We start from the raw sequence: 22,386 nt of genomic DNA, 5'->3' as shown, positions 1-22,386 counted from the left end.
AAATACTCAAGTAAATGTACTTAGTTACATTCCACCACTGACGATGACTCGGCGTGGAATATTTCAGACAGACAGGGCTGTACATCAACACAGAGAGATATTAATGCTGAATGAGTATCTGGAGGGGACTGACTACAAAACATGACACCAAATTCACAACAAATTTTTTTTTAACATAATCAAACTTTACACATTTTTCATGCTGGTAGGCCATGTCTTTGGTGTGTTTCTAGGACTTTTTTAAGTTCGTGTTCAACAGTCTAACACTTGGTAGGTAACTGATAAGCTGATTCAAGTTAAATGCTATTTTTAGATTTAATACATGTACAGTTTTACTTAACTTTTCTGTAAAAAATTGCACTCCTGGCAGTTTGAAGACAGCTTTGAAACACAACTCCATGTTGGGAGCTTTAAAACTGTTTAAACCATGATACACTATGTCTATTGTACTATTATTTTATTATAATTTATTCTATGTCATTAATTATTTTATTACTATTATTAAACAATTTTTGTGTTTCTCTTCTTTCTTTTGTTTTTGCTTTTCTCTGTGTGTGCTGTAAGAACACCTTATTGGATCAACTCTGTGTTTAAAGTGCTAAATAAATAAAGTTGAATTTACTCGACTCTTGGCTCTTTGTTTTTTTTTAAATAAACAATAAGCTTTCACACAACCCTCCCTCTCATCCGCAATAACACAACATTGTTAATAAAAGAGCATGCATGATATCAAATACAGATACATACACAGACACCACACAAAATAAATCACATACACTAGTGACAAATTTAAACAAAGAAAAATAAAGTTGAAAAAAGTGAGGTGTGCATATCTAACCATTGATCTCTTCTCCCTCCCTGATGAGATCATATCATGAGTGTGATAATCCTGCTGTGACTGTGCACATGCAGCCTGATGGGGGTCCTGACGGTGAGTGGCACCACCTCCGCCCACTGCAGGGCACACACACTCACAGAGAGAGAGAGCTGCTGTGGGCAGGACACACTGAAGCTTCCAGTGGTCAGGACACTAACCCAGGGTTTATCGACCGTGGACACAGATGAGCTCGCTACATCTCCAGTAGAGGATCTCTGGTGTTATTTATCGTTATTGATTTCTACATTGTTTTAAACCCCGATGGCTGAAGCCCGGCGTGAAGAGGAGGAGGAGGGGGGGGAGCGCAGAGATCTGCGGGACGTCCGGAACAGGAGCCAGGCAACAGGTAGGTTTGTTTGGGAATGTGAACAGGCTGAGTATCCAAATGTTTCCTGAATCATCTAACGGCGTATGTTCATCATTGGGTGTCGAAACCGAGCATGTGATATAGACTTTTAGAGCAGTGCGTTTGCGACTGACAGAAAAGTGAGTTTGATGATTGTTTAAAATAACTTTACCAGTGGTTTTGTATGTTACTACAAATCAATTTTTATTATACATCACAGCTAATCGTTTAACAGCTAAGAGTGTATTTTCCTTCCATCTCTGGCAGCCATTATTTTTTTTATTTTTTAGCAAACTGTTGACCATCAAGTCTACCTTTTTTTTTAGTCAAAGTCACATTATTTTTGTGGTATTACAATGAAAATAATCTGCTGATGAATTTCCATGCTGTGCAAAAATGAATCCAAACTGAAGGAGGTCTGGAACAAAAGGAAAAACACATCAAACAACAACTGCCAGCAAAAGTGTAAAGTCTGCATGATTTATAGATAAGATTATAGCATGCAAAAACCACCGGTATGACCTTTTTAATTACTTTATTACTTTATTTGATATTAGAAGCTGCTGGAACAGACATATAGCTACCACACAGTCTTCCAACACTTAGTCTGCTTATGATATGGATGAACATACTGTATTAATCAACTAGTTTTAAAAGTATCCTTACATTTTAATGTCTCTAAAGTGTGTTAATATATGTGCCTTAGTGCCTCAGGTACTCCTTCAGTTGTTATTAGGCACAAACCTCTTAAACAGAATGAAGCAGGGAAGCTGTTTGTCATGTTTTGTCTCCTAAATGGATTTAAACTATAAATGCACAAGTTTAAAAGCATTTTTTAAACATTTAAGGCAAAAATAATAAGGGATAGTTTGTTTTTATTTGGTTAAATTGCTAAAATGATACCCAGTACACCCCTGTTGTCATAAACAATGTCCTGGTTACGAATGAAGAGACAGCACAGATTATGAGTGAGCTCTCTATGAAGTGAAAGTTTCATTAATATGAGTCGCTGGTGGATTTCTCAGGAAATGACATTGTGTGCATATAATAGTTGAACAGTTGACAGCAACAGAGCTGAAAACCTGTCAGTCTCCTTATTACAGAAACATCACTTACCTCCCCACCCATTGGTTATAGGGACTTTGGCCCACATAGCAACATGTGTCACTGAAAGGAAACAAATCTTTTGTTCCTTTTAAAGTAGGTTTGCTCACAGACTCAGCCATTTAAAGAGCAAACATTCATTTTCAGTCAGCTGCCTCACACACAAGCACTGAAACTGGACTTTAGAATAGAGTTAGAATCTCCCCTCTATGTCTTTGTTCCTTGTTTTACTTAAGAGCACCTGGTTCTTCACTTTTTCAAACCCCTCCGTGCCCTGCTCAGCTTTCTGCAGCCAGTGTATCAGCTCTGACTACACACCCCCACCCAACCACACCCTGACTCCACCAGCTGTCTGGATGGGAATGTCAGACAGGCTTTCTGCGTCATGAACAAGCGCTACTTGTCTGTGCTTGATGCAGTTTTACATCCTTTCAGAATAATGTTTTAATGTGATGCATTCCGTCGTGAGTAGGCCTTAGTGTTATAAATCCACGTCAGGAGCCATTTCAGGTAGTTTCCACGGTGAATCATCTGTCTGCCTTGACACCGTCTAATCTTCTCGGGAAGAAAGCTGCTGAATCTGTGTCATGACACCACTTGTTTTTCAAGGGAAGCTGAAGCTGGTTTGCACAATCGTCTGTTAACAACAACAAAAATGTTTCTCTGTGTGTTGAATATGACACACTTTGAAGTGGAGTTGAATCAGCAAGCAAGGAAAATACCACTTTAGCTGAAGTTGGGGACAGACTAGGGGTGTCGCAGTGTACCAGTATTGGCAATAACAGTGAGATTCACTCCAGAAATACTCCAGAAATTTTATCCTAGGGGTGGCCAGATGGGGCTGCTGGAATTCTTGGGGTGGCACACCAAAAATAAAAGCCATAACTGAATTTCAGGAATTTGCCTATGCTGTTGAAGTAGGCTTGTTGAAAATGGCCAATATGGACAGTTAAGGAAGTGCATACTGATGTATATATAGTGGAAACATGATATCAGGCCAGACTAAAGCCTGAATCTGTTATCAGGCTTCATCTGCCTCCGACTTCACTGCTGTAAAGTTCTGGTGCTGGTGCAGTGTGACACTCAGAGGCAGATTGTTTTTCTTTCTTTCCCTTTGTTGCCATCCGTTTCACCAGCTGCTCTGCGACTGCTGCCGCTGTGCTGAGTAATGTCAGCATGTGTTCAAGTGAGAGTGCGGCTGTGGAGGGGAATCCTTTCCTGCTGACCTCAGCAGCTCTTTCATGTGTTTGTTGTGTCTTTTTATGTGTCAGCAGCCCACAAATACCAAGGGATGCGTGCAGATTTGGAATACAATCCAAAAATGTGTAAAATGTAGATGGGATTTGTCACGAAATCTGGCTGGGTTTTCTGTTGTCTTAAATGTAAAGCTCGCAGCTGACTGTTAGAAAGCCTGTAGATGTTAATTTATAGGCTTAAAATCAGTAATTCTTCCAAGACTACTTAATGAGTGAATTCAAAACAGTTTACAAGTGTTCTTTTAAATGAGCCACATGCTTTTTTAGGGATGACGATGTTGGTTTGTTTGTTCACCACTTTGGTCCTGACAGAAATATCCCTACAAGTCAAGGCCGTAGCCACAGAGTCAACATTTGAGGGGACTAAATCTGCTGGTTGACACTTTGCTCAGACTTCATGTGGGCTATCTGACAAATATGACATGATAAAGCCATTAACGTTAGTTGAATACACTCATGAGCCGTGTTCTGCTGGGGTATGGCAACACCACTTGGACAAACCACACACAGAACTGCACAGTAATACTAGAAACAGTAGCAATAATAATGGCATTGTGAATTTATTTACAATTATGGTTGGATTCGTTAATGATTATTTCAGATAGCTCTGTATGGTTGCCTTTCATAGAATAGCATATTATTTGTTTATATTTCTTTTATCAATTGGCACATTGGGTATAGACATCCATGGTCTCCTCAGGGTGAATTGTAATAACTTTGGTGATACCCTAGTCTCGCGGCCTAGGGCCGACTCTCACTGGAGAAAAAAACACCCCGGCTGCTTGTATTTCTTTCAACCAATCACAATCATTCTGGGCGGTGCCACAGCAACGGTGTGCTTGCAAAAATAAAAAAAAAATATTGTCTACAGGACGCGAACCATGGCAGAAAAATGGCTACATCCCCGCAAGACGAAACACCGCAAAAGTTAGTAAAGGACGTGTTGAAAACGGTTGAAAACTGCTACACAACCGGAGGTGGTAGGGCGGGACTTCAGCGTGGCTCGTTCCGCCCAATGAGAGGCTGATCTATGCAGCGAACTTCCGCCCACTCAGACTAGTGACCCCCTGACCTTTTGTCTAGTGCCACCATCAGGTCAACATCCTAACTTCGGTATCTGCAAAACCAACGACACTCGCATCAACCTCAGCAGTGCTCTGTCTTCAGTGGTAATTAGCATATGTTAGCATGCTAACATGCTAAACTAAGACATTACACCTGCTGACCACTGTTGTTGTGAGCATGTTAGCATGCTGGCATTAGCATTTAGCTGCGCATAAGTACAGCCTCACAAAGTTGTTAGCATAGCTGCAGACACAACACTTAGATGCAGAAATATCTGATGGAGGCAATTCCAGGATAAAATCTCTTTTAAACATACTGACCTACATTCACCTAAGAAATGTAATATAATCTGTGACGTGGTGTTCTCACAGTCTATCTGGATAAAATGTAGCTCTGTTGTTTTTCAGTTTATGTACCAGTATGCTTTCCCAGTGTCTCAGACAGTGTTTCCTCCGAGTATCTCATTTGAAAAGTGAGCTCAAAATTTATAACGTTATATTGTTGTTTCATCAGATTCGTCTGTGGTTCAAATTCTGTAGAAAAGAAATGTATTTTATACATTTCTCAGTATTACAGTCATTCCAGTGGGTCAACCAAATAGTAAGCTATAAAATGTTTGTAAAATTTTTGACTCTGAATTCAGCAATGAGGCTCATATCTGCAAAATCTGCCACCATCTCTATTTCATCATCAAAGTGCATACGCCCCACTCCCCAGGCAATACAAAGGGATTCATATTCATATTACAAAACCAGAGAAGAAGAAAAAACATATTTTAAACACATGAGTCCCTCAGCAGCAATTTGTTAGTGTTCATATTGATTTAAAAATTCTGCCACCGTTTTTTAAAGCACTTTGTGGCCTCAGCCTACATTACACAACGAATCTAAACTGCTTTATAAGTATGGACCAGGAGGGCTCGTCTGGTGCTCTAGGGACCTGTGAACTGTTTCAAAGTGCAAAATGAAAATCTTTAGTGAAGCAGCACTTGCTCCAAACATTCGGAGATAGCATCAGAGGGCATCTTAAAATTTTGTTATCTTTAAATGTAAGGAGCTGGATTTAGCCCAGAGTGTTTATGTGATCATAAATAATTAAGTTTAAATGATAGCTTAATACTTTGCAGGGTTTTATATTAGTCACATATCTTCATTTTATCCAGTTTATTTACTCTATTTACTTTAGCATCTTTCTTGCATGTGCAATAGTCTCAACTGAGTCACAGTTCTTATTATATATACCTGTTGTACTTTTTGTTTCAGTTGTACTCATCTACAAAGTAATTTGAGCTGTGCCAACCAGGAAATATGTTGTATATGTAAAGTTTGATTAGTTTATTGATTTGTATCATTTGAATTTTCCGCCAAACAGGCCGTGACTTTATGACTCTGGAGAAAACAATGAAACCTGTTGAGGTTAATCATTTAACTACTTTTACACTAAAGCCAGCTATGAGTGGCACAGAGTGCCCTGAATACACCTGTGACCTTTTACTTTGTAAGAAAAAGACAGTGACGGTGCAGTGTTGTGTGGCACGACCAACACTTCCTGAATGACCACATTCCAGTTCATCAGATTGGCCAGGTAAACACGGGAGAGCTGAGATATCACAGGGCCCTCCCTCTCTTTTCTGTTGTCTGTGGGTGTGTGTGACGGCTTCTGGCTTCAAGCTCTCTGTCACGCTCAGACACTCACTCGATGGACCAGTAGGGAGGATCCTGGTGGATTTTATTCCTTCGATGCTGCAGATTATATATGTATTCCTTTAATTCCTCACAGGTAGGGGCATCACTGCACAGTATCACAGGGGAGGGCAACTGCACGTCACACGCTTAAGTGAAAGTTAACCAGACAATGGTGCTTTTATATCATGTGTTCAGAGTGCTTATTTACAAGGAAATGGTGGTGTGTGTGTGTGTGTGTGTGTGGGTGTGTGTGTGTGTGTGTGTGTGTGTGTGTGTGTGTGTGTGTGGGTGTGTGTGTGTGTGTGAAGTGAAAGAGCTTTAATAATACTTTGTCTGCTTCTTTCTTGTTGAGTGAAAGTACAGAAAGTCTCTTCTCACGTGTTGTTAAAGTGTAACTTGAGGCAGTAGCTCTGTGGCACTGATAGATAACAGGTGTGACAGGTGGATTTGACTGCAGACGAGGTCATGGTTTCACGCTGGAGGCGTTGACAACAATGCTGGCTTCAACCACAGCTTTCTGTTTTCAGTATTCTTCTATAGTTATTTACTCTCAAACAGGAGAAAACTAATTATTAGCTTATTAAATCATTATTGTTATTAGATTAGATTGTTTGCATTGCTGATATTGCTCCTCAGACTCACTGTTAGCTAATGGACCGTAATGTGAAAGCTGCTTTTTCCCTCTGAAACACTTGTTTGAGTTAAGACATGAAATTCAGGTCCTCAAGATACAGTAAATAATAAAACTAAGTGTGTTGTGTGTGTTTGACGCAGGAACGTGGAAAAGTACCAGTTAATTTCACCTTAGCCAGGTGTAGGTTTCCTTCAATACAGAAGGGGAGGGCATGTGTAACAGCGGGTACAGAGAAAATCTGTAGCATCAAACAGCTACAGAATATGTTTAATGTAAATTAATGAAATGTAAGAATAAGGAAACGTAGCATTGCTCATCATGGCATCATGGTCACGTAGTCATTACTTCTTTGTACATTTGGTTCTTTGGACTAACTGGTTCATCTGGATGTGATTGCCGATCCTGCTGGTTAGGCAATAGTTCTTGTATTTCTAGTTTATAAAGTCCAGTCTGTAAGTAGTAGCAAGTAGTGTTTTAAAGGAAACAATGACTTAAAGTGAAACTGTGTCGCTTTCAAAAGATGAAATGACACATCATTCCTTTTACAAATGCAGCCAGATCTTCACCCTCACTACAGCCTTATGTGACTGGTAGCCTATGATGGTTAATGTTAGCAAGCCATTGATAGATATTGTTGTGTAACTGACATTACTGATTCAGTTTGCTGACTTTTTTTGGCCACAGTTGTTCAGCGTATAGACTCACTTTAAAATTCAGACTCTCAGCTTTAATTTGAAGGTGTTTTAATCCACATCGAATCAACAGTTTATAAATGTTTATATACTAGACGTTACAATCCCTGATGCACATACTTGAGACTGTGAGTGGGAGTATTAGTGCCGTCTGGGGGTCCAAATGGGAGCCAGTGGGTTACATGGATAGAAAATTAGGAAAGAGCAAAGGCAGATAGAAAAGTAAGAAGGAGCATAGGGAAGGAGAGACATCTGTGTGGACCGGGCTGTACACTCTACCTCCCCCTACTCCCTCATTCTGATGAGTGAAGAGAGGGGTGAAGGGAGAAGAAACTAACAGGAGAAAAACGTACCTACAGTAACTTTGATCCAGGTGGAGTTTAACTGGTCGATTGTTGCTGCACATACTTGCGATTGTGGGTAAGGGTTTGAGCCGTGCTAGGGGAGGGGTTGTGGGGGTTTAGGGAGGGTAACAGCTTCATTGGGGTCATCAGGTGGGTACCTTCCTTCACTGGTAGGCTCATCGGCAACACCTGGTGTCCCAGGTGTGCCCCCTCTGCTTTTACTCCCTCATACCCTGCTGTTGTGAGTGGTATTTCAGCGCCCACGTGGCGTCTTTCCTCTTAATCCATAGCCACCGGCTTGCCTGTTTGGCTGCACCACAGAGGGCTTTTAATGGCCTTACGCTATGTAATTTATATTAAAAAATGACATTAGTACTTTAGAGGCCCTACATATTGGAGTTAAAAAAGATCAGTAAAATTAAGGGATAATGAAGGACTTGTGATACTTTTAATTTAGTACACTGATCATTCAGTGTGAATGTTAACACCTTCAAACACCCTTAAAAAGCTGCTTTATGGTTTGTTTGTTTTTAATTTTAGGCAAGCCAAGGCAAGGCAGCTTTATTTGTATAGCACATTTCATACACAAGGGCTTTACAGAGCAATGAAATATAAAACATAAAGGATACAGAAAAGAGTAAAGAGAAAAAGATATAAAAGGTCAAATTAATTAATCATTGATAGATTGTTTACAATTATAACACAAAAAAACAAATCACCATTAAAATAGTGCAGACAAGAGATGCAAAGATAAAGGGATTATTTTAAATGATTTAAAGTTGAGTTTAAAAGGTACATATAAGGTTGTAGTCATTACAGGGCAGAGTTGGGGCTCGTCTAACATCATCTGGGAGGTTAATCCAGGTCTGTGCTGCATGATAACAAGCGTGACTAGGGTGATTTTTGTTTTGTTTTGTCACATATTTAATTCATTAGATTAGAAATAAATTACTAGTAATAATATCCCTCAACAGTTTCACAGTTAGATTTTATATTAAATGTGCTGTATCACAACAGACATCTGTATTGCACTACACATACGGTGATAGAGGAGCTTTATCCATATAGCCCACTGCTGAAAGTGACATGACCTTAATGTTGATAAGTGACAGGATGTTATCTGTGTTGCTACACATCCCTTTAAAACCTGCACCTCTCTGTTTTCCTCTACAGATCATCCTGAAAGAACCAAGCCAGAGCATTTACATTCAAGGTATGGCATTTTTTCTTAAGTGTAGTTTTGCACTGCTACCAAAAGTTGTGGATCCACTACCACTCTGTTTGCTGGGAACAGGGCACTTTCCCTTTAACAGTCAGATCTGCTGATGCTGTGGAGGTTGTGAATGGACCAAACAATGCACTGATCTATCCTCTCTGACTAACACAAGGTCAGCGTGAGGACAAACACGTCATGCTGCTTTTTTTAGTTGTTGTTTACAGACGTTAAGGGAAGTAGAACCTCCACACTGACACTTGTACACCTCATGGAACTTATTTAATATCACAGTTTATGTTTACAGGACGGCCTTAAGATCGTTGTGTTTACAGCTCAGCTTATCAGTTGAATAACCACGTGGTATTGAGTTGAGCATTGTTGTTCTTTTCCCTGGATAGTTTACATCACCCTCCTGCAGTCGGTCCTTAATGAGCAGGATGTGTGTTAATGATGCGCCTGCTTTTCTGTCAAGAGAGCTCAGAGGATCATAGTTTTATGTCTACACTTCTTTCACAGCGAAAGAAAGGGGATCTTACTGTAGTGATGTTGCTGGTGTGAAGTGATGTCATTGAAGGATTAGAAAGTAATCTCTACCCATTGAGAGGTAAACAGCCTGAGGATATGTTCGGCGCCTGTGTGGAGAGAAGGTGTCACATAGAGGATCAGTCATATGTGTTGTGTTTACCTGGAAGTGGTGCCGTTTACTGGGCACCATGTGTTTGTAAGGTAGGTTGATTATAAATAAGCACATGAACATCATCTGCAGAGATGTTATTCTTCTCTTATGTAATGCTGTCAGATGTCTCCTTTTGCAGTAACAGCAGTATGTTTTGTGATATAAACCTTCAGTTTTCTTTAACCTATGTAAAATATTTTTGCCTTGAACAACCAATTCTTTGTTAAAGAATAATGTGGTATTGAACAAATACTTACCTGACTAAATCCTTCTTGATTTTGCTGCTTTGAGCTTGTTTTGCAAACAGCAAGCTATAAACTTAACTCAAGCTATGTCCACTATTCATCGTGTATATTAATAATTTGTTTACAACCTTAAAATGATGTGACCATTAATTTCCTCTTAAAGTTTTTTTTGTTTGACTGCTCTTTTCTTACTTTGTTTTTTACTAATATGTTCGCATCTCAATGAGCAATAATTGTCCCTCTGGCAATTATAATGCAAACTAAAAATGGACTGTGTAGTGCATCCAACCCAACTTCCAGAAAAAATGTTGGCATTGTACGTTTCTGCAAACCACAGATTTGTTACATTTGCATGTTATTGTGGAGGGGATACATTAAAACCTTATTTCAACAATGCTGTGGTTAACATGGGGTTTAGGCACAAACACCACCTGGTTATGGTTAAATAAAGATCATGTTTTGGCTTAAAATACCCACTTTTTGTGGCACTAACCCAGCTGGAAAACACAGACGTGTTGCTACAAAACACCCACGTTTGATGGCTAAAAAGCCGCTGGAAAGACAGCAATGACTGGCTAAATCAGAACCAGTTATATTGTTTGTTGGTCCTAAACAGTGGTCGGCATATTGGCAAGTGCCGCACCTAGATAACACGCCATCCATCATCTTCTCCACCTCCCCATGACAAAGTCAATTCATATGCTATACCTCTTTAAAAATGTTGATATGATGCATATGAAACGTACCAATTCAATGTATTTGTGGTTTGCAGAAGCATATGATGCCAACATTTTCTTCTGCCTGTGTTTACCTTACTGAATCATATCATAAATCTGTTGAATCTGTCAACATTTTAAAATCTCACCTCCAATTATAACTTTTCCTTTCTTTTTTATCATTTTGGCTTGTTCATTTTACTTTCCATTCATTCTATTCATTTTTTAACTTTTTTTAATTCTAGCATCTGTTTTTTTTATGTCTACTTTTTTGTTAAAAGTTAGACGTTACTCAGGGGAGAGTAAAGAGATTTCTTTTGAACAACTGAGTCACCACAGAGGTATGCACCTGCTCTGGGCCCCACACCTTAATGATAAATTATCTTCCTGTTCTGCTCTTTTTCAGCCAAGGGCCTCTGTCGTCTCTACGAGCTGCCATCAAACGCAGTAAGTCTGCCAGAACTGAGCTTCAGTGACGTTTTGAGATCACGCAAAAGCAGGGCTGATTCCTTGAATAAGCTTTTATGTAGAAATAATCAGAATTAAATCATGATTTATATGGGAGAGTTCCTTTTTAGGATGAAAAAGTGACAATGCTGGTATATTTTCACATCTTTTTGACAAATGGAAGTAAGAGCTGAGTGTAAAAAATGTAGATGTGTCAACATATGATCTTTTTTTAGATGTGAAAATATGTCTGAGAACGGAAATCTGTGACACAAAATTAATATGACCTTTCTTCCTTCAGCAAAAACAAACTCTCAGAGCGACCACACCAGAGAAAGAAGGTAATGTCATCAAAGTTCCAGAGTAGAGGACTAATTGCTGTTGATGTTTATCTCTTGAGCAGACATTTTGATGTGTCAGTGATGCTGATTGAAATACACAAGTGCACTTATCTAATTTGTTGCATGTTGCCTTACAAATAACCCCAATACGTGGATTTGGGATTGAATGTGGTTGTGTATTTTGGTGTTCTGAATTGGTGCCATAGACGTGTATGGTTTGTATTTCAGGCGACCAGAGATCACCATCGTCTCAGCAGAACCTCTGGTCAGTAACAACTGGTTCTCAGGAGCCTCTGTGGTTTTCCCTCGTCCTCCTCAGTCAAGCTGGTCTGCTGTTTCACTGGTAGGCCTTGTGTGTTTAACAGTGTTTGATTTCACTTGGTTGTTCTAGTTTCTAGATTAGATGTTTTTTGGCTGTAGTTCTGTGCTATCCAAGAATAAAAACACTACAAACTGATCACAAAAATATAACTATGAGTCATGAGTTCTAGCAGCTGTAGCCATAATTTTACCGTTCTCCCTCTCAGAATATTTTGAGCAAACACAAAATTTTTATTTTCCAACATGAAGGTCTGAATATTGTTTCAAAGCCTTTCTTCACACCCCCAGGAATAAAGCTTTGGTGGAGAACTTTGTTTGCCAAAAGTAGCAGGATTTAAACATAAGGTCTGAAAAGACTGGATTCAGCCTAAAAAAAACCATACAATGTGGAAATAACGTGTGCGGATGTGTGAACACCTCTCTTTTTCATGACTCAGCCCCCACCATCCTATGACCAGGTGATTCAAGAGAAGACCCAGGAAGAGCACACTGTCAAGCCGACTGCAGCTCCCCGCCGGGTCACCTGCACCACCTCAAGTGCCACACAGACTGACCCTGTGAGGGAGGACGCCTCCACCTCTGTCCCACAGTGCAGTGCTGCTCCACAGTCAGCAGGGAAAAGACCTGCAGGTGAGACATATGATCATCATTGGCAGTGGTGTAAATATGCACTCAACTTCTTCTTCTTTCATGATGGTGATGTTTTGTTCCAGGTAAAAAGCCACAAAAACCACCACGGCCATCAGTGCCAAAACCAGTGGACGGAACACCAGTCACTGAAGCACCAACTGACGAGAAGGCTGGAACAAATACTCTCATATCCACAAACACTGAGGACCAAAGTGACTCCACGTCAGATGTAAAGCAACCTAACCAAACAGATTCCACTCACAGCTGCAGCAGATCTGTCACTGTGCACTGGGATCTTCCTCCTGAACATCTATCTGCCCCTGCTGAAGCTACTCCATCTAATTCAGACTCAGAACGCACTCAACGCCCCGTTCCACTTCCTCGTACGAAATCCCGAAAGCAGGCGACAACAGAAGAGGTCAAAGTCCAGACTTTGGTCAAGCTCAGTGAACAGTGTGACGACGTTCACCCTGATCCAGATGAGGTCTCTTCCAATGAGTATTTAAAGGAGTTATTGGAGGTCTTTAGTGCAGATAACCAGTGTGAGGAGAGCGGCAACATCGTTGACCAATCAGACGAGGCCTCGCAAGACGAAGATGCTGGTGACGAGATGAACCCAACACACAGTCAACGCAATATCCGGGCCAGGATCCAGGCCTTTGAGAGCCAGGCTAGCACTGAGGAGGGAAGCGTTGTTGAACCGGCCAAACCAGAACCTCGACCCAGGAAGGCGACCAACAGACCTCCAGTCGCTGCTAAACCGTCTGTCGCTCTTAAACCTCAGTTAAACCACAGTGTGGATAATGATCAAAACGTATCAGCTACAAACATCTCTGAAAGCCCTACACCAGCCCCCAGACCTCAGCCTCCAAAGAAACCTGTGGGTCTACCTGTAAAAGAGGAACTAGAGACTTTATTTAACAAGAACGCCTTCCCAAACAGATCACGTCCCTCTGTGTTGACCAGAGCCAACAGTATCCATGAAGAGGACAGTCCGCCAGTTCCCCCTATACCTCCAGCGAAGCCTGTAAAGGAACCTCTGAAACCCAACCTTAATATAAACAACCACAACTCAGCCTCCATGGTCACAGGGAATGAGTATGTGGACAGTCCAACAAGTGAGTAGCATTTTATTTTAAGTTAAATATCAAGTTCTCTTCCGAGGAGTCTGCCTCCTTCTACAGTAGCCCAGAATGGACAAACCAAACACCAGCTCCAGACAGGGCCATTTGTGTTTTTGTGTTTTCACATTTGCGCATAAGCCACCATAGTTCTCCTACATGCTTTGCAAATGGGAGAACTTTCCATTCTGCTACCTCACCACTAGATGCCACTTAATTCTACACACCTGATCTTTAATGCAACATGTGTTGTCTATTGATTTATTTGTAGAATGTGAGTTTTTTTTAATTCTTATTTTCAACTAGTTCACCCTGTCCGACCAGCAGTCAAATAACCAATTAGCAGTGATAAGAAAACAATAAAGCAATTAAATCTTAAGCTTGCAACTAGAAAATATTTGGTATTTACGGGAATTATTTGGGGAAATTCCAGCATTTTGGGAAATATGCTTATGCAGCTTTGCCGAGATGCTGCACAGACATGCTCTGCAGATGAATAAACTGTTGTTCATCAATTAATAGCTACAAGGCATAAATCCTGTTTGCAGGCATCGAGAAACATAAACTTTGGAGACAGCCAGGTTAGCTGTTTGTATGCTACATTGGGCTAACTGCTCATGGCCCACACAGATATGAGAGTGATATTAATCTTCTCATCTCTCAAAAATGTCACACTTTTCCTTTAATGACTAATCAAATAACAAAATTGTCAAATACTTTTCAATAGCTTAACATATCAATCAGCAAACTGATGTAGTATTACTGTTGTGGGTTATAAATGACACACTGAAACTGCTGTCTGTGTTGACATCGTACGGCTCCTGAGCATCCTAACTTTGGTTACAGTGATACAGTCAAGTGTGTCTTTTGTTCAGATCACATCCCAGTCAAGCCTCAGCGTAATGTGGACAGCAATGGAGGCTCTCTCTCCAGACAAAGTATGACACGGAGACCAACCACCATCAGGGTCCCCAGCAAAAGTAGTTCATGTGAGTCCCTCTGATGTGCAGTAAGCCTTGGATTATTGCTGTTAAAATAAGTTCAATTTGATGTTTGCATTTTGTAGTGCTGTAGATGCAATGTTTTTTTATGTTATCAAAAAAGTGTACACTATAGTTTAGCAATATTTTACATTTGCCCATGTTTCTATTTTCAAAACACTTTGAGCTTCCAAAGTGTTCAGTACATTGTGGTAAGGTCAGATCTCTTTTCAGTGTCAGATAACTTTCAGGACAGTCCCCCTCCTCTTCCTGCTCAGAAGCCCGTCGGCTCCCTGAACACGTCAGTAAACCACAGACAAAACCAGACGCCCATCCTCCCCCACCAGGTATGATTTGCATCCCACAGAGCTCTCACACACCTATAAATTCTGCAAACACTATCTCTGATCACCTCATATGGAAACCATTTTTTCCACTGTGATGTAAAAATAGATCACGTAAGACATTGTAATGATACTTTCTCAAATGAATGAGTTAGTATCTCAAAACAATGAGTAAGTATCCCAAAATAATGAGTAAGTATCTCAAAATATTGAGTCCATATCTCAAAATAATGAGTTAGTATCCCAAAATAATGAGTAAGTATCTCAAAATAATGAGTTAGTATCCCAAAATAATGAGTAAGTATCTCAAAATAATGACTTAGTATCCCAAAATAATGAGTAAGTATCTCAAAATAATGAGTCCATATCTCAAAATAATGAGTTAGTATCTCAAAATAATGAGTTAGTATCTCAATATAATGAGTTAGTATCTCAATATGAGTTAGTATCTCAAAATAATTAGTTAGTATCTCAAAATAATGAGTTTATATCTCAAAAATAATGAGTCAGTATCTTAAGATAATGAGTTAGTATCTCAATATAATGAGTTAGTATCTCAATATAATGAGTTAGTATCTCAAAATAATGAGTTTATATCTCAAAATAATGAGTCAGTATCTTAAGATAATGAGTTAGTATCTCAATATAATGAGTTAGTATCTCAAAATAATGAGTTAGTATCTCAAAAAAATAAGTTAGTATCTGAAAATAATGAGTTAGTATCTCAAAAAAATGAGTAAGTATCTCAAAATATTGAGTTTATATCTGAAAATAATGAGTTAGTATCTCAAAATAACGAGTTAATATCTCAAAATAATGAGTTAGTATCTCAAAATAACGAGTTAATATCTCAAAATAATGAGTTAGTATCTCAAAAATAATGACTTAGTATCTCAAAATAATTAGTAAGTATCTCAAAATAATGGCTTAGTATCTCATAACAATGAGTTAGTATCTCAAAATAATTTGAAAATGTCTCAAAATTATAAGAAACTTTCTTAAAATAATGAGTTAGTATCTCAAAACAATATGTTATAATCTGAAAACAATAAGTTAGTATCTCAAAATTATAAGGAATTTTATCAAAATAATGAGAGTTTCTGAAAAATTATGACTTCGTATCTCAAAATAGTGAAAAACTTTCTGAAATGACTTAGTATCATTTCACATTATTTTGAGATACTAATCATTTTGAGATAATCTGTCAGTGTTTTAAGATAAGTTAGTTATTATTTTAAGAAAGTTCCTCATCAGCCTGAGAAAGTTTCTCATTATCTGACACACTAACACATTATTTTAAGAAAGTTTAACATTATAATGACTTACAGGATGCTGTTTTTCATCACAGTGACAGTAATGGCCTTTAAATGTTAAAGGATTCCACAAAATGAAGGCTTGTATTTGTAAACCTGAAAATCCATCAGAAGAGTGCTTTTTCTTGTCTTAAACCTTTCATGCACTCCAGCCTTTCCTTGCGTAATTGTTTCAAGTCTAATTATAGGTTTTGTACTGTTAATGTTCATCTATTCATATGCTATGACGTGGAGCATTTTGAGCACATAAAGTTTCTCTCAGTCAGGTTTATCTTGTCTGTCAGCTGTGTAGCTACCTGCTTCATTTCCTCTGCTCTCCACAAACAAAGAAACTATTGTAGTCCCGAGAACACAATTCCTGCTGTTGACTTGGAGCTAGCTGTGGCTGAATGCTATGTGTTGTAGCCTGGTTTCTATGGTTTCCAGTGCTGCAGGCTGTGAGTGTAAGTCGCAATAAAAATGCTCAATTGGGATTCTTCTGCAGGAGTCTTTCCCGTTTGGGCCAGAGCCATCGCTACCACCTCGGTGAGTAAAGGGGGGCAGACAAAATCTATCAGTGAAGTTTAAATGGTGGTGCAGTTTGCAAACATGATACTCAGCTTGATGATGGTGTCGATTTCAGGAGGCCGGGTTCAACCAAAACGCTCCCACCTCGCCCACCTCCAGCCAAAATAGGCCCAGGAAGACCTCCTCCACCCAGCATTCAGGCCATAGGTCGATCCCAATCAGCACCATGGCAAACTTCACCTAAACCCCAGGCGCAGAAACCCCACAGGAAAGAGCCCGTCTTACCTCCAAGGCCCAATCCAGGCCACCGTCTCTACAACAAATACACCGTGAGAGAGATCCTACTACAGTAGCACAACAATGCCTTAAATATCACTTCATGAGCACCTTATTAGAGTTTGCTTTCTTTCAACAGCTTCAACTTCCTCATGGCATTGCCTCCTTCGATTACAATGGGAGTAACACAGGAGAGCTGTCATTTCAGGTGTTTAACGAGTTCTACTAGCTCACATAATGCTTTTACATAAAAGTGCAAAACGACTCCAAGACATCTGTAGAGTCATTGAATACCTTTGTTGACCTTTTCCAATAGAAAAATGAAGTGCTTCTGCTGCTCGAGGAGATTGACCACAACACGTTTGAGTGCCAAGTCGGAGACACCAAAGGCAGAGTCAACAAGTCTCGCATGAAGGTCATAACTCCTCTCGGCAATGTCTCAGACACGTCCCTGCCACAGGTAACTCCTCCGTCATTTATGAGTGAATACATGCATGATACTTGAGACTGTCTCTCCTAGTGGGCTCTGATATATCAACCTTTAAGTGTCTTTGCTCTGTCCCTATAGGATGCTGGTCCAGGTGGTTCAGGTGGAGCTGGTTATGGGCTTAAGGTGCAGGCCATATTTGACTTCAACCCAGGTAACTTTTTAAGTCTTTTTAAGTCTTTTAAGTGTCTCTTTAAAGGGCAGATAATGTGTCCATAGGAAAGGCAGCAATCTGTATCAAACATAGAGGCAGGGTAAAGAAATGTCCATTTGAGACAAAAATAGAGAACAAGAAAGTAACAAACAATACAAAAAAGGAGAATAAAGTGGAAAAGTACACATATAATTAGTATACAAGGGAGGAAATGAAGAAAAAAAAACACCATGGCAACACAGATGTTACACAAATGAGGGTGTGATGTCACCTAATGTCAAGCGCTTAAGATATGAGTCAGTTCACTTCTGCTGGGTTGTAAACCATTTGTCAAAAAATGGTTTCCAGATTTGCACTAACATGCACACCAGCAGGACTAGGTACCGAGGCAATGTACAGAGACTGGCTAAGATGATTTAGGGAACCCCTCTAACATGGAAGATGACAGTGCAGGTCCAATGTACTATAAGTAAGGGTCCCAGACTTTATAAAAAGCCTCTACTGGAGTGAAGAGTACAAGAGATACATTCACGGGAAACACACTGCATTAAAAGACTTTTTGTTGGAGCAGCATCCTTGGTCCAAAATGGCAGCATATTTTTCCTGGCAGCAAAAGTCAAAAGATTGAAGAGTCCACCAGCTGGCTGAAAATAATCCAAATGTAACTGAGTGTAACTTTAATTCTTGAAATGATTTGTTGTTTTGGATTTGCACATTTTGAGCTCAGATTATGTTTTCTGACCATAAACACGTGTTTGGTCCGCACACACAGAGGGTCCAGGTGAGCTGGGTCTGAGGGCAGGGGATGTCGTGACCATGGTGGAGCAGGTAGACAGTGAGTGGTACAGAGGCACTTGTAGGGGATCTACTGGTTTCTTTCCCGTCAGTCATGTCAAAGTCCTGGTGAGTTTCAGCCATTTAAATCCATTCCTGCTCTTGCAAAGCACTGATCACCTCTTGAGAGATGTCTACTGTGGTTAAGAAAATTCATTATCATTTCTCCAACCAGTCAAATTCACCAAAGCCCCTCCCTGAACGGAAAGCGAAGCCACCACCTGCAACAGTCAGGTACTGTTTCTACATCATAAACTGTTAGCCTTTACAAACCACCCTGATGAACTAATCTGTTTGAAATGTTGTTGCCTCTCCTGAAGTGGCCCGAGATGCGTGGCGAGGTTCGACTTTGAGGGTGAGAACAGTGATGAGCTGACGTTCTCTGAGGGGGATGTGATCCAGCTGAAGGCGTACATTGGACAGGAGTGGGCTCGGGGACAGCGCGGTGCCTTGACCGGTATCTTCCCTCTTAACTTTGTAGAGGTCATTGAAGATCTGCCTCCACAACCAAGTCAGCAGAAGAGACAGTCCATCAGGATAGCACTGCCTGGTAAGATAAATCTGTTAATTCCTTTCTCTCTGTGCTTATGTGGCCACCAGTGTCCATCCTTTTGCTTTATGTTGGCTGGCATTTCGCTCAATGGCACGTCAGGAATTTGAGCTAGTGTTTCTTTTTCATTAAAGAGCTGTTTACAAAAGGTCTCGACACACTCATGCAACAAGGGAGTTTAAAAATACTGAGGTCAGGAGTTTAAGTCCCTCGCTCTTCATTTCTTTAATCATATTCTATTCATTCATTAAGCTGTTAAACTATAATTTTACAGGTTTCTTTATGCGATCAAGTACTTCAAACACAACACAATGAACTAAACTCTAACTAAAATAACTTGCACAGAACTTTGTCTCTATTTTCCCTATACTTCACAGTTTTATTTCCCATCATGACATTTGAAAGGCTGTATCAAAGGCCTTTTGATATACCATCTGGGGGGGAAATACTGAATCTTATAAATATAAATACTGAATTTTCATATTTTTTCTGTTTCCTACAAGACCCCAAATTTAAATATGCACAGTATACAAATTCTTGGATTAGCCTGAAATTTTTAAGTATTAAACGTTCATTCCAAGTAAAAAAAATAAAGATAAAAAATACAGGAGGAGGCACTGCATTATTTTAATAAAACATAATTATATTAGTAGTAATTACCTAAAATGAATTTAATGAATGAATGATGATGAATTTAAGGGCATCATAAGGAATGTGATGACAGAGACATGTGCTTGTTTTTCTTGAGAGGCCACCATGTTTGAATAGTTGTTGTTTTACTGTGGATCTTTGTGTTATATGTTGTATTTGTTGCATATTAAACGTGTTTTGATTGGCTGCTACCTCGGCCAGGTCTCTCTTATAAAAGAGATTAAAAGTGTATTTTGTTCCCTGATTGGATGATGTATTTGTTTCATTTTTAATAACCTGTGTGCCATTTTTGTCCCACAGGCATGGTTGCTTCTCCGACTGTGCAACCTGAAGTTACCAAACCTGCTCAGGTAATATATTTATATCAATGGAACCATCAGTGAGGATGATGCTGGTTTTCCAACACACCCAAAATTCTATGCTCTCTTCTCTGGTCCTGCTCTATCTGTAGGTGTCTCAGTCCGGTGTGGAGTGGGCGGTGGCTCTGTACGACTATACCGGGAATTCAGAAGATGACCTGTCGTTTCAACAGGGCGACCGTATCCTGATCAGCCAGCACATTGATGCTGAGTGGAGCCGCGGTCGGCTCAACGGCAGAGAGGGCATGTTCCCCAGGGCTTTTGTTGAGAGCAGCGCAGGTATGAAGTTCTCCTCACGGCATCAGTTTATTATTGATATGACAGAGTTACTGCCTTATGTTCATCATTATCTCCTGTACTTCTAATCTGTTGCCAGTCAGTTCAGGTCAAGTCAATTTTTATTTATAAAGCCCAATATCAAATCACAAATTTGCCTCAGGCAGGTTTACGACCCTCTGACCTTTCGGACCCTCGCTTAGGATAAGTAGAAACTCCCCTTAAAGACTCATTTAATGAGGAAAAGCTGCAACCAGTGATTACTGTCACTATCAATTGCCAATTAATTTCTCAATTAACCAACTTGTCTATAAAAGTGCCTCTCACGATTTTACTAAAACTGAAGGTGATGTCCTGAGACTGCTTGTTTAGCCTGACCAAGATATTCACTTTACTGTTTCATAAGTCAAAGAAAGCTCCAAATATTCACAATTAAGTAGCTTGAACTGGATATTGTATGGTATATGTACTTGTACACTTATTTAAATTATTGTCCACCCATTATTCTACTAATTATTTCAGCTCTAATTGGCACAAATGGCCAGTTTTACTGAACTAACAATATTAATTAATTCTATGTGTTGTCCAGCAGGCCAGCAGGCGGCTGCTGGTGTCAGAGGCAGAGCTCTGTTCAGCTTCACCTCAAACTGTGATGAGGAGCTCTCACTACAGGTATGGTGATTGTTATATTTTCTCCTGTTAGGTATAAATGGCACAAATTCGCAGATCAAATTATGTATATAAATGTTGCCATTCAGATAACCTCTCTGACTCCCTCTCTCTCAGGTTGGGGACATTATAACAGATCTGGAGTCCATTGATGACGAATGGTTCCTGGGTGACCTGAGAGGGAAACGGGCCCTGGTCCCCAAAAACTATGTGCAAGTCCTGTGATAGTGTCACATGGCTCTATGGACAGCAACAAAAGGACACTGTTGGAGGACCAGAACTGAGATCTGAGGACAGATGTTTTCAGCAGTGGAATTAAACCGTCTTTAACTGGAATGCAGTATTTCATCTCCGAGTAGTGCAACATGTTTTTTCCATCTGCTGGGTTAAGTTAAAGTGTTCACTGAATAATTTATCATGCTTATAAATAAACACGAGTGTCTTTTGAATTCTTCACCAACTGTAGATGTACACCATCTAGTGGTTTATTATTTCCTCATTAGTTAACTCAAGTTACAGTATCTCCATTAACATTTTAATAACCGCAGATGGTCTTCTTCATAAGTCAGTTTATTTATCACATGGAATTAGGTTCATATAGAGGTCAGGCTACTTCAGGGGAATAAGGATGTTGCAACCAGATTACTGGCTCAGAGGCCCTGCTGAGTTCTGTCCTGCTTCACTATTATTAGAATCCGTGATTTTAACTTTCATTTTCCCTGGATTTACAAAATATTAGAAGTAAGTAGAAGGTGATCACCTCAAATGCAGAGTTTAGACTACATGGAATATTCCCAAGAAGTTAGCACAGATTGTCAGATTGTTGGTCCCAGGGTGTTTACAGGTATCGATAATTTAAAATGCTTTTAAGACCCTTTAAATATAATTAACATTTAAGACAGATTTTTCAACAAATCCTAAGTAGGTTTTATGTGGTTATTAGCTGGGTTAATCTACATTTGTAAACATGTAAGTGCAAGTATAAAATAAAAAGATGGTAGGTTTCAGTGGCAGGTTTAAAAATGTTATAACATAACATCTGAAATCTTAACTTTTTAAAACATGGAAGGCAAGAAGGCAATGAACAACGAAAAAAATGACCACCTAAATTAATAAGAAATTAGTCGAGAAATAAAAAAAATAGTTAGATTTGAAAGAAGGAAATGACCAGCAATGAGAGCTTAAAAATTGTTCTGTAACATAATTATAAAATTAAAGTTTTTTTCCCTAGCTTTTCCCCCTTCTTTTTGTCAAGTAATTTTCCAAATAT

At 39.5% G+C, this 22,386-nt stretch overlaps 1 protein-coding gene across 3 annotated transcripts; it reads left to right on the top strand.

Annotated features, from left to right (window-relative positions):
• Positions 1–980: 980 nt before the first annotated feature.
• On the top strand, positions 981–21,565 carry sh3d19 (SH3 domain containing 19). Of its 3 annotated transcripts, none has more exons than XM_050044712.1 (21): positions 981–1,223; positions 9,177–9,216; positions 11,263–11,303; positions 11,605–11,644; positions 11,873–11,987; positions 12,424–12,595; positions 12,679–13,713; positions 14,592–14,705; positions 14,931–15,043; positions 16,838–16,878; positions 16,976–17,189; positions 17,276–17,344; positions 17,453–17,596; positions 17,705–17,777; positions 18,550–18,680; positions 18,787–18,845; positions 18,932–19,161; positions 20,113–20,162; positions 20,264–20,450; positions 21,037–21,119; positions 21,234–21,565. In XM_050044712.1, the coding sequence occupies exons 1-21, from the start codon at positions 1,139–1,141 to the stop codon at positions 21,339–21,341; spliced, it is 3,144 nt and encodes a 1,047-aa protein (XP_049900669.1). In that variant the 5' UTR covers positions 981–1,138; the 3' UTR covers positions 21,342–21,565. The 3 variants fall into 3 exon arrangements, with proteins under 3 accessions (XP_049900669.1, XP_049900668.1, XP_049900667.1); XM_050044711.1 differs by having other exon boundaries at positions 982–1,223; positions 12,403–12,595; positions 21,040–21,119; XM_050044710.1 differs by having other exon boundaries at positions 982–1,223; positions 12,403–12,595.
• The last annotated feature ends 821 nt before the right edge of the window (positions 21,566–22,386 follow it).

The sequence above is a fragment of the Epinephelus moara genome, chromosome 5, assembly GCF_006386435.1.
Source record: "Epinephelus moara isolate mb chromosome 5, YSFRI_EMoa_1.0, whole genome shotgun sequence".
Classification (NCBI taxonomy): Eukaryota; Metazoa; Chordata; class Actinopteri; order Perciformes; family Serranidae; genus Epinephelus; species Epinephelus moara.
The sequence above is the reverse complement of the archived record's forward strand: the minus strand, read 5'-3'. Positions and strand labels throughout refer to the sequence as shown.